Source organism: Pisolithus orientalis, assembly GCF_024613125.1.
Source record: "Pisolithus orientalis strain OTSU chromosome Unknown F5J12scaffold_62, whole genome shotgun sequence".
In the NCBI taxonomy this organism is placed as follows: domain Eukaryota; kingdom Fungi; phylum Basidiomycota; class Agaricomycetes; order Boletales; family Pisolithaceae; genus Pisolithus; species Pisolithus orientalis.
In genome coordinates, this window is record NW_026260843.1 from 133,372 (window position 1) to 144,623 (window position 11,252).

General features: G+C 50.9%; 4 protein-coding genes across 4 annotated transcripts; 2 read left to right on the plus strand and 2 right to left on the minus strand.

The window, feature by feature from the left end:
- Positions 1-2: 2 nt before the first annotated feature.
- Positions 3-3,759, plus strand: F5J12DRAFT_864158 (uncharacterized protein). Its single transcript, XM_051746995.1, is given in 16 exon segments — positions 3-543; positions 605-651; positions 708-900; positions 959-1,154; positions 1,203-1,585; positions 1,633-1,756; positions 1,806-1,867; positions 1,923-2,174; positions 2,232-2,340; positions 2,403-2,474; positions 2,531-2,767; positions 2,819-2,949; positions 3,007-3,103; positions 3,117-3,119; positions 3,166-3,312; positions 3,369-3,759. 16 exon segments carry the CDS (start codon positions 115-117, stop codon positions 3,737-3,739), a joined length of 2,853 nt encoding a protein of 950 aa, XP_051595075.1. The 5' UTR covers positions 3-114; the 3' UTR covers positions 3,740-3,759.
- Positions 3,760-4,965, minus strand: F5J12DRAFT_864169 (uncharacterized protein). The gene is made up of 4 exons (XM_051746996.1): positions 4,433-4,965; positions 4,358-4,380; positions 4,203-4,296; positions 3,760-4,127 (listed from the first exon to the last, which is right to left on the minus strand). The coding sequence occupies exons 1-4, from the start codon at positions 4,514-4,516 to the stop codon at positions 3,882-3,884; spliced, it is 447 nt and encodes a 148-aa protein (XP_051595076.1). The 5' UTR covers positions 4,517-4,965; the 3' UTR covers positions 3,760-3,881.
- Positions 4,966-5,674: 709 nt separating this feature from the next.
- Positions 5,675-10,142, minus strand: F5J12DRAFT_864171 (Mad3/BUB1 homology region 1-domain-containing protein). The gene is made up of 5 exons (XM_051746997.1): positions 9,755-10,142; positions 8,891-9,699; positions 8,774-8,835; positions 6,115-8,679; positions 5,675-6,059 (listed from the first exon to the last, which is right to left on the minus strand). Exons 1-4 carry the CDS (start codon positions 10,120-10,122, stop codon positions 6,166-6,168), a joined length of 3,753 nt encoding a protein of 1,250 aa, XP_051595077.1. The 5' UTR covers positions 10,123-10,142; the 3' UTR covers positions 5,675-6,059; positions 6,115-6,165.
- An 80-nt stretch (positions 10,143-10,222) lies between these two features.
- F5J12DRAFT_915823 (uncharacterized protein) lies at positions 10,223-10,593 on the plus strand (the record flags this gene model as incomplete). The annotated part of the gene is made up of 2 exons (XM_051749167.1): positions 10,223-10,297; positions 10,355-10,593. Coding segments are annotated over 2 exons (313 nt in total), but the record flags the coding sequence as incomplete, so codon positions are not given.
- Positions 10,594-11,252: the final 659 nt, after the last annotated feature.

Sequence of the window (11,252 nt, forward strand, 5' to 3'; positions counted from 1 at the left end):
GACGCTAAGACTTGGAAAGGGTTGTAAGCCAGTCGAGGCACGTCGTCCTAATCATTAGTTCCAGCTGTATTCCTCGCCGCCAGTCTGTAAGACCTGCACCGGAACCATCCAACAATGCAGAACCATCGTGGACATCCTTCTGTCACGATCCCGCAACGGTCGCGGTCACCGGCGTACCATCCCCCCGAAGTCTACTCACCCTACCCCTTCGAAGCGGGCTCGCTGTCTTCCGATAACATACTCAGCGCATGGGACGCGACACCGACTGCAAGACGCCCCTCAGCAACTCTCGAAGTCCCGGATAGACCGCTCAGCCGCGCACGCAGCACGTTTACATCGTCAACCGGCTCATCCTCCCAGCCTGAAATACACCGATCTACCTCTCAGAGGTTGAGTGTCCAACCTAACAGACATCGATTAAGCAAGTCGGAAACCGTTCTCACTGGAAGGTCGCCGGAGGACGATTATGTGGCTCGCTCGTATACTCCTGCGACAGCAGTTCCGTCTTTCGAACTTAGTCCCGCTCGGAGCACGGAGGACTCGGTGAGATCTTAATCTTTGTTTCACGATAATCCGTACCTGTTTCGACGCGTGTCGTATGTAGCCTGACTCCAAAGTCAACAAACTTACACGAGAATTATCAAACATGACGTATGTGATTCATTTTCGCATGTTGTGGGGTTCATTTTTGATCGTGTTCTTGGCAGTCTCCAATCCGAAGAGGGTTTAAAGCGTTTTCAAAATGGCTCTTTAGATGAAAAAGATGAAGCGTGGCACTCTCTCGTCCCGCCCGAGGCGCGTGATGCCCTTGGAAAACGCGAGGTGGAGCGCCAATGCGTTTTGTTTGAGGTTTTCAAGTCAGAGCGGGACTACGTGTACGACCTGCACGTCATTCGGGATGTAAGGCAGTAGTCCTCTGTGTCTGAATGGATATGAGAGCTAAGTTGATTTTACGCAGGTTTTCGTCGAACCCTTGAGATCTGCTTCACCGCCCGTTATATCGCCTAGTGAACGCCTTCAAACCTTTCTCTCCACGGTTTTTTGGAACTTAGAACAAATCATAAACCACCATAACCGACTCGTGGAAGCTCTGTTCGCTCGACAACGAGAGCAGCATCCATTGGTACAGAGTGTGTACGACATTATCCTTAAATGTAGGTCAGCAGACACTACGTCCAGCCCCACTTCTTAAGACTTCTCAGCCTTCTTCCAGTTTAGGCTCGACTACGAGTCTTATATCGAGCACTACCCGCTGGCAGAACAACGGCACCGCACAGAACTTAATCACAACAAGGCTTACCAAAACTTCATGCAGTGCTGCTCTAGGGATCCTCGTACCAAGAAACGCGATTTAGTCACATTCTTATCGCGACCAGTCACTCGCCTTCCTCGGCTCAATCTAATTCTCGAACACCTACAGAAGCAGACTGAATCCGATCACCCGGACGCCAAAGATCTGCCTGTCGTTCTAGGCGTCCTCAATGACTTCTTGAAGAGCACGCAGCCTGGCATTGCAGCAGCAGAGAGCATGGTCAAATTCTGGAACTTGTGTGACAGCCTCGCGTTTAACAAGGGGGAAATCATAGTAAAGTCGTCTGGTTGGTGTGCTGCAGCGTACTCAAGTCGCTTCAGGAGTTGGCTTTGCACAATGATGCGCGTTGCCTGGTTCATGCCGGCACTCTGGCACGACGATCAAAGTCGGACATGGACTGGAACCCGTGGTACGACCTCCACGTCGCATTACTGGATAACTTCCGTGAGCCCATTTGGCTTATGTTTGTCGTTTGATGCTGACTATGAAGCAGTCCTGATAACAAAAGAAGAGAGATTGTCTGGTGACGCTATCAGACGTCTGGTCGTTTCAAGGGTGAGTATTCGTCCTGCCTAGTAGAGGGATTATTTTCGCACTCAACCTCTGCAAGCCTATCCCTTTGGCGTACCTCCGGCTTGGCAGTTTTGACGGTCCCCCGGAGAACAGGAAGGAGAGACCCGAGGAAGGGAGCTTCCTACGAGTTTCATATAGACCAATGTATCCATTCACGGTGTATCACGCGTTTGAAAAAGCTACCCGTAGGTACACACTGTATGCATCAACAGAAGCAGCGCGGACAAAGTGGCATGAGGCCCTGGTCAACACGAAGGCAGTAGAAGATGCAAGGCGAGAGGGAAACCAAGTAACTATATTGCATAATTGGCAGCATGTGCTTCTGGGGCTGATTGTTACGTTTCAGTTTTTCGTATCCCAGGTCGTAGATGACGGCACTTTCCGCGTACCTGGCCCTCGAAGTGGACGTTCCAGGAAACCTCCTTCTGGAAGAGTCGTTCATGCGGTCCCCTTTAGTATGTGCCATACCGTTTATATCACACTCGCACATTCGGAATTGAATTGAACGAACCTGCAGTCGCCAGTGGGGGGAAGAAATTCATGGCAATTTGTTGTGCATCCGGCATATTCATTGGCCGTCGAGGTGAAAGTGTGCATCGCCGGATTCGACGTGGCACTTCCTCGAGTCTTATCTCAAATTTTCAGCGTTCCGTAAAATTCTCTCTTACGAAGACGCGAAGCGCATCATCGTTTTGCAAGACTTCAACAAGGTTTTGATCCATCATGGCGGTTATCTACTTTCGTACTCTCTCGAAGTGCTTGCCCGGGTGGTTCAATACCAGTCACCTGCCAGTGCTCTAGATGCATCCCTTGAAACCATTGCAGGGCAAGAGGGAGCCGTTGTCTGCTGTGAGGCCGGAAAAGTAAAAGACCGCACTATTGGTACTGCTTTCGACTTTTGATACCGACTTGGTTAAGACTGAATCACTGCAGTGGTCTTTGCTGTCAAAGGGTTCCTACATACCAATGTCTATTCCGTTGAGGTTCACCGTCCCAATGATCTAGGGATAAGATCTCAGTGGACTCTACAACTCCCTACGCTGTCTTTCCGTCCCTATGGCGAGGTGATGCTTTTGTTGAATCCAAGAAAAATGAAATTGACTCCATTTATTGCATTGCAGGGCTTCTACATTCCGCAAGACGCTTACTCGATCACGACTTTGACCAAGACGATCGCCGTTGCTACGGACCGCGGAATTGTGATTGCTGATCCACAGAAGTGAGCAACATCATAAATGTGACCGATCTCCTACCGCATTTATCCCGTTTCATGTATAGCGCCGGAAGAACGATCATCTCCATAGTTCCGGACTTTTCGGGTGCCCCTTCGAATTCAGCCACGGATGACTTGAAGGCTCGTTGCGAAGCCGCCCGCCCGCTTGGACTCGTGCCTTGTGACGCATCAGAGTTGATGGTAATCTATGACAGTGAGTGTTTGGCCCACGTCGTAAGTTGCTCTGTGGTGAAATCATGTTTTACCTAGCTATGGGTTGTTACATTACGAAGCACGGGCAACCGTCCCGAAATTCCAGTTTTGTGCGTTGGGAGATCAAAGCGGATTCGTTCTTGCACCGCGCACCTCACGTCTTGCTGTTCTGCTCCGAGTTCATTGAAGTTCGCAACGTGCAATCAGGGAGACTTGACCAGGTCATCGAGGGTGCGGACATTCGACTGCTATACGCCCCAAGCGTGCGCTCGGTTTCCCCTCTGGTTGCGTGGCGTGGAGGGAAAGATGACGAAGATGGTTTGAGTGAGCAGATCGTAGAGCTTATCGATACAGAGGAAATTACACCCGTGACACCGGCTTCAGGGGCTTTCGCAAATCTAGACGTTTGGGACGAATGGGAAATGTAGTGTAGTAGGAATGATATGATACACTTGCTTTTGAGTACAGGCGCAACGCTCTACATATTTTAAGCACACGGGGGTATAGGGAAGATTGGATGGTATGTTGTGTTGGCTGGGTGTTAAAGTGTAGCGCGAGCTATATTGATGGTCATACTTCGGGGTTCGCTTTACAACTCGTACACCCACAACCCTCCGAATGTGCAGTGGCAGGTTTGTTCTGTATCCACCATATACGTTGAACGCCGCCTGCGAAAGGAGGGAGGATGCAAAGTACGAGCATCATTACTATGACACCTGGTGACCGCACTGCAAGCACTAGCTCCACGGTGGCCATAATAATGATGCCAATGAAAGGGACGGTATGAAGGCAGGCACATTTAAAGATAGGAATACCCTGTACGCAAACCCAGTTAAAATTTACAAACTCGTGATGGCGCAAGCCGGAAAGCGAGGGAAGGGCACAATTTACCTGAAAGTACCCCACGCAAGTGAGGGTATACAAGCTGACCGTGTACAAGAGGAGACCAAGGGCAACGGCTCGCAATACATTGGATGATGAAAAACTGGAAGTGTAACGGTCAGCTCATCCGATTAGCATGCGGCGATGAGGGATAGTTGTAAGTGGCTGACGTGAGGAATGCAACGAGCTAGTTCTTATGAGACAACCGGTTATATCCTGCATGCGACAGTGGGACTTACAACGCTTAAAGCCGTCTTGCTCTGCTCGCGCAGCTCTTGTGTAAGCTCTGGGGTTAAAGGTTCACGATTTACCTTGAACATCATGACTTGGTACTGCAGCGATGGGCACGAGACGCATCCAGCATACTCAGCTAATAAACCACTCCGCTGCGCGTCTGCGATTGGATGCTGACATCAGCGTAAGTTACATTTCTCCTGGAACGTGCTGTGCTTGACGATGCAACACCGTCGCCTAGGTGCCCTTCCGAGTTCGATTCCGCGGGACTTTCCTGAGATTGTGGAGCGTGTTGGTAGCGGAATTATTCGAGCGGACAACCCAAAAAGCCTTCTGCTGTGGAGTCCAGACGCATAGGTGCATACAGCATGGCATGACGAAAGTAGAAAGCTTAAATCCCCATTTCGGAGTCGAATAGGGAAAAGTACTTGTTTTTGTCCACGAGACGCTGCAGAGAAGTCTAGACCGCCTTCGAAATGGTAAGGCACAAAACCCAATTTCGGTAAGCCAAACTGAAAACCTAGGTTCATGGGTTATACAGTAAAACACACTGTGCTCGAGCAGGAGAGAATTCCTGTCAGCTTTTAGTAAAATAGTCCTTTCCGAACTCCAGACCGCGGGTCAACGTGAGAGCCACGCCATGGAGTAAAAGTGTTCTAGCCCCAGCCTGGATCTTTTTCTTTTCTGGACTTTGTCGACCACCAGTGACTGAAAGAAGCAAGATGTGGATACGTGCTTTATGACTCTCCCATCACTGATATAGATGCGTTCAACTCCAGAGTCACGTTTCTTGCCAGTTATGTGATTGGTTCCCGCAACAAACTTCTCTAAGAATATGTGCGACGCTGCGTTGTCATTGGGGCTTTGTAGGGCGTGCCTCGCGCGCGGTCGTGAGAAGTTGATTCGGAAATCGAGCCGGAGCACCACAACTGAGCGTCCCGGCACACGATGAACTCCGTAATCCAGCTTGCCCACCGATCTCATTACCACTATGAAGCGAGACGGTTGTAGGTCCCTTGATGGGGATGGGCCGGGGCCTGCCACTGACGCGGCCACTTCCAAAAAAAAAAGCACCAATGCTGTACTCACGCTCTACCATAACTCTCCATTCGTGATCCGGGGAGAGGTGTTCTTGAACTTCGATGACGGCCTAGGGCCCTGGCGGGCTAGCAGTGGAGGCGTGGGTTCAAACAAGCAACTCCACTATGTGCTCATTCCTCGGATGCGTCACCGTGCAGCGTCGTGGAGAAAACATCGGAGCAGGACTCCTAGTTGCACAACAAGTTTGAACTCTCAAATTCAACGCAAATTTTCATTCGGCCCGACCCGACCGGAACTACTAGTTCCGACCCTCCAAGTAGTAGGTCCTATACTGAAAGTACTAGTTGCTGCAGTGGCCCACGACACCCAGAAAATGATTGTAAACGAAAGAGACAACTATCACACTTGGAATTGCAAGCTAATGTGGCTTTCAAACCGCCTATAAAAACTTAACAAGAGATCTAGCAAGATGACTCCTTTGCTCATAATTCGTCCTCTTGGATATCGCTAGGCAACTGACCAACAAAACCCTCGGGAGTCGCAGAATTAGAGGGTTTGCTTATCGCCCGTCGCATCATACTATTCTGCCAGTGAAGTCTGCATTCCCTCAGCACATAACTGGCAGATATGTAATGTACAACATAGGGACGGAAAGGTGCAGGTACAAGGGATGTGACAATAAGAAACCCAGGTCAAACTATTTCGTGTACGCCGACAACTCGATCTTCTTCAACAATCCCTTGAGCGTGTTGCTACTACGGTTGCAATTACTCTGCAACCACGTCTCCATCTCCTTCCTTACAACCGCGAGCTCCTCGCAGATCGGGAGGTCGCCGTCTGGACGCACCCTACACGGGTTCAGTAGTAGGTCGAACAAACGAGTGAGGGTGTCAGTTTGCCAGTATCGTTTGAACGGCGTTGCGATCTTGTATATGGGGTCGGCCTTCGTCGATCCGGGGACCAACGTCACAGACGATGCCTCGATATACTTGCCGAACAACATGCAATAAAAGATTCCAGTTAGCCCGAAGTAATCTGTTTGATACGTCCATGGTCGGTTCTGACGTATCTCGAAGCAGTCGCGTTCGTCCGTTGGCCAATCCGCAATGAACTGTTGATTGTGCCCCGCGGGGAAGAGTGACGTGTCGATCGTGCGGCCAAAATCGATGACTTTTATTCCCCTGTACTTCCAGCCACCTTCACCAGAGGGCTGGTAAATGCTGGACAAGGACGACGCCCCACCAGGAAGCTCTTCAATTCGCAGCAAGCAGTTATCAACCTTGAGGTCACCGTGGATGAACCCAGCACCATGCATTCCTTCCACGAAGCGAAGGAGCTCGATCGTGTAAAAGAACACGAGTAGCTCATCCAGACACCCGCCTTGCTGCGATACACCTGCGGGACCTGCACGGTTGACGATATCCAACAGGGTCCCATGCTGACAGAGTTCGAGAAGGAGATGGGATTCGTCGCGGAACGCATACAGCGCTAGAGGCGAGATAATCGAGCGGGTAAGTTGCTGTGGAAGTGTTCGATGGACCCGCCGAAGTACGTGAAATTCCCAGAGATTACGCGGCCTGACCACTTTGAGAGCGAGCATTATTGCTTCATCCTCTTCGTCCTCATCGAGGTCAAGATCCCTATCATCATCCTCCACCGCTGATTTCGAAATATCTACCGCAGAGAAGACGGCACCGAATCCGCCCTCTCCCAATTTTTCCGTAACTCTGAGCAATCTTCCTTCCAGCGTGACCACTACACCATCCTCTGTACTGGCTCCTTTGCTCCCCCGAGCTTTCTTTGCTGCGAAGCGTTGGAGACCATCCAGCATACCTCCATCTTGTGCCCTTAAGTCGTAGAAGTCACCGTCAGCAGGCAATAGCGAGAGCAACGTTGACACGATTGCAGGGTCAGAGGGGTTGCAAGGATTAGGCGGCCTGAATGCGGAGACAACAGCGAGCGAGTCGGAAAGACTGAGTGTGCCGGTCCGATCTTCGATTGCAGCCAAATTATTGTGACTGGCGACTTGTTCGTGATGGTCGCCTGAGCCTTGTATGCAATCCTCGTATTCCTCATAATCACCCTCCGTTCCGTCATCTTCTTGCACCTCTCTTGCGAGTTTCTCTGCCACCTCAACGGCATACTTGCCACTCTCTCTCCCTTGTCTTTCTCTCCAATCCTTGTCGCGTAGGAAGGTCGTGGTCGTCGGTGTCGGGAGACCTCTCGTGCTAAATTCAAACGTCCGTTCGGTGATAGGCGTCATAACGTTAATCCTCCCAAACCGTCCACCGAGAGGTTCACTATACTCCACTTCCTCCGTGTCGAAACCACCGTCGTCTTTGTAGCTGTCCTGCTGTTCATGATCAGGTACATACGGTTGTTCTGCGCCCTCTTCATCGTCAACTTGACTATCACTGGACGAGGCAAGACCTGCTTCAACCTCTACTTCTCCACCCTCGAACGCATACCCGTCCTCACCCTCGGAGAAGTTGGTGTGGCTGCTGCTACTACTGAAAGCGTGTCCATCCACTTCTGGTTCACGTTCGCCATACCCATCCATTGCACCGTCCCCAAGACTAGACTCATCAGTGAATGTCTCGTCGATCGTGGCCGGAATTACACGAGGTTGCAAAGCGTTGGCTTTCCTGACTGAAGCCGAGGCTCGAAGTACGCTCGGCTGCACTGCATTTTCGTTGTCGATGAAGGGTTTGAATGGGCCTGATGCAGGGGTGGTACCTGAATTTGACCCAGGAGGTTTTGGCGTGAACACGCCCCCTCTTCCGAGACCGCCTGACCCCCCATTCTCTCCCTGATGACCAGGTGGACGGGAAAAAACTTTGAACGGTGTCTTTGAGTCCACAAAGGGTGCGAACGCCTGATGTGCAGGTGTTTGTAAATCTGAAGCCGGCTGGTTCTCGGGTATACATTCTGTTGTGGGCTTCGTACCCGGCGGTCGCACGAGAGGATCTTTCCGGGAGACAGGAGTAAACGGTTTGGAGAAGACGGGTTTCTTCTCGGGCTCCCCTCGATGGGGCTTGAGAAAAGTGGGCTTAGGAGGATCCGGGGGGGATGGTTTCGAGTCAGGCACAAACACAGGAGCCACATCCTCTGTTGTTGGTTCCCTCGAATCTTTAACCGAGAGGGCTCGACGACCTTGAGTTGAATTAGGTATAACGGACGGTTGTTTAGGTTCCTCGATGAAAGGTTTGAACTATGGACATGCGATCCAAAGAAATACCATGGTCATAAAAGAAGTACATATCAATGTCGAATAAATCGGAGGTATATATGCATCAAATACGTACTTTCGGTGGCGCAACCGAGTTTTCTTTCCGAGGAACATTTTCATCGACGTATGGCTTGAAGGCTATTTTTTCGGATGATCACTACGCTGACCTATCATCAAAGGGAGTCGGTTTTACCTTGAGGTTTCGCATTTTCGTTCTCGCTAGGGGGAGGGGCAGGCTCGGCTCTGCGTGTCCCAGGTGCTTCGATTCTCCGTCCACCCAGTGGCTCGATTTTCCGAACAGGTGCATATTTGCTACCGGGCATAGAACGTTTGACAGTTTTATCAGGTGAATTATACATCCCAAACACGTCTGCAAGTGCTTCCTTGGTATTGATTGTCACCGTGGGTTCACCTGCAGCGAGCATGCTAACGCTCTTGCGCCCACCCCCTGAGGCAGTCGCACCCATATTCTGTGTAGACCTAGATCCGTCATCGTTGAAGTTTACCCTTACGGCGCCGGATGATGAATCGCGAAGTTCAGATGCAGGGGGCGGACCCCATTTCTTGCCGAGGAGACCCATGGAACGGGCACGTACCTCGGCTGCAGAGTATTCAACGCCGGAAGGCGTAAATAATAGTGAGAGATTGAAGCGTAGTTTCTCTGGTCGTTTGCCAGGGGCAGGTGGTGCGAGCATGGGTGCATATCGTGCATGAGCTGAGTTCGACGGAGAGGCTGCAGAGGCACCCTGAGCTGTGGACGCGGAGGAATTTTGGGCAGGTTGAGACTTCTTGGCAGTCGAGCTTGTTTGGGGATCGAAATTCTTGAGTGGATTACGGCGCAGGGTATCGACCTCAGCTACCCCGCTCGGTTTGAAGGGCAGTAACTGAGATTTTGATAACGGAGGTCGCGACTGGAAGTCGCGATATCGCCTCTTGAGTCGTTCGAGGGGACGCGCACTACGAGATATCCCGGCGCGGAATGCTTTATCCGCTTCTGCACGTCTGTCGCTTCACGGTCAACATCCATGCCACATCTACACCACACTGCACCACGCACCTTCCCTCCTTTTCAAGTGCGATGGCATACTCTTCCCATAGCAACGCGTAAACGCAACCGATCTCCCTCTTCACAACATACGCATACACAACGCTCGGTTTTTCCACCACCTTTGCGTACGAGCACCAGATCTTGAGATACCTGAGATCCCCATTATACCGTGCGTCGTCTTTGAATTTCCGCACAGTTTCCTCCAATAATTGTACGAGGCCGGAGTTGGGGTCATGTTCAGAGAACGTGCGGGTCGTCCACTTGATATAGTCGTCGTACGCAGTGAGTGGGTCTTCGTCTTCGTCTAAGGCTTCAGTTATGCTAGCACGGTATTCTGCCCGTTCTTGTTCGAGCTGAGATGCACGCAGATTGGACATCGTCCTCCGTCAGTTCGTTCGACCAACTCGCCTTCGCTGTGGCTATTTTCCCGACACGTGACACGACGCGTAGCATGTCACGTGGTTGCACACTCACCATCATGTGTGTGGGTTCACTCCACATCGCCACCTCCGACAAAACCCATTTTCTTTACTTTGGGTTGTGCTGGAAAGGGTCTTCGTGTTATTTTGAATGCTTCATGGACGACACTGACAGAAATTTCTATAACAGTGACGCGATTATGGACGAACTTGCTGAAGCTCGAGTTGAATTGGCACTGTTAGAAGAGCGAGAACGACAACTACCCGAACGCCTTCGCAGCGTCCGCTCTGCTCTCCAGGTGCAGAAAAAGAGGACCGACCAACTCGTTCAGCGCGCTATAAACTGTCCTATTAGCTGTCTTCCTGTTACGGCCCTTTATCAAATAATCTATCTGGCAGTCAATGATGGTGGTTGGTCGATCTTTTCCCGTCAGTGCACCAAGCGGGGGGTTGGCTAGCGTCGTTGGAGAAACGTGATTTTGACGTCCCCAGGTCTGTGGACTAGTATTGTGATAGACCCTAGATGGTCTGCCTCTCTGGTGTCAGCACACGTGACGAGAAGTCATGAATGTCCACTCGACATCGAAATATCCTCCTGGTATTCTCAGGCTGAATTTCCAAGGTTCTCTCAACTCCTTGGGCTTGTTATCTCTTGTGGATACCGCTGGTGTAACCTCGTTATTCAGTTTAACGACACGAATTTGGAGGATAGCATCATCAGAAGACTTTGGGACGTGATGTTCCCCTCGCCGAAACGTGTTGTCATCCACGTAAGACATAGGGTTGACTGTCCACCATTCCTTGATCTGCAGCATGCCCATGCGCTTGAACATTTGGATCTTGGGGAAGGCATCAAACTTGGTAGCTTCTCGGCTGCTGCTAGCCTCAAATCCCTTTGCTTGAAATATTCTCCGTTGACTGTGCCACTATTGCCATCAATAACTTTGCTCAGAACTGCTCACGATTTCTGGGTCAAATTGTGGAGCTCTACCTCCTGACAGTATCCACTTTCCATTCCTCGAGTCTCTTACGGTCGAGCTCGAAGATCCCCAGTCATTTTTGGGGGCCGTTGTAACCCCAAGGCTCGA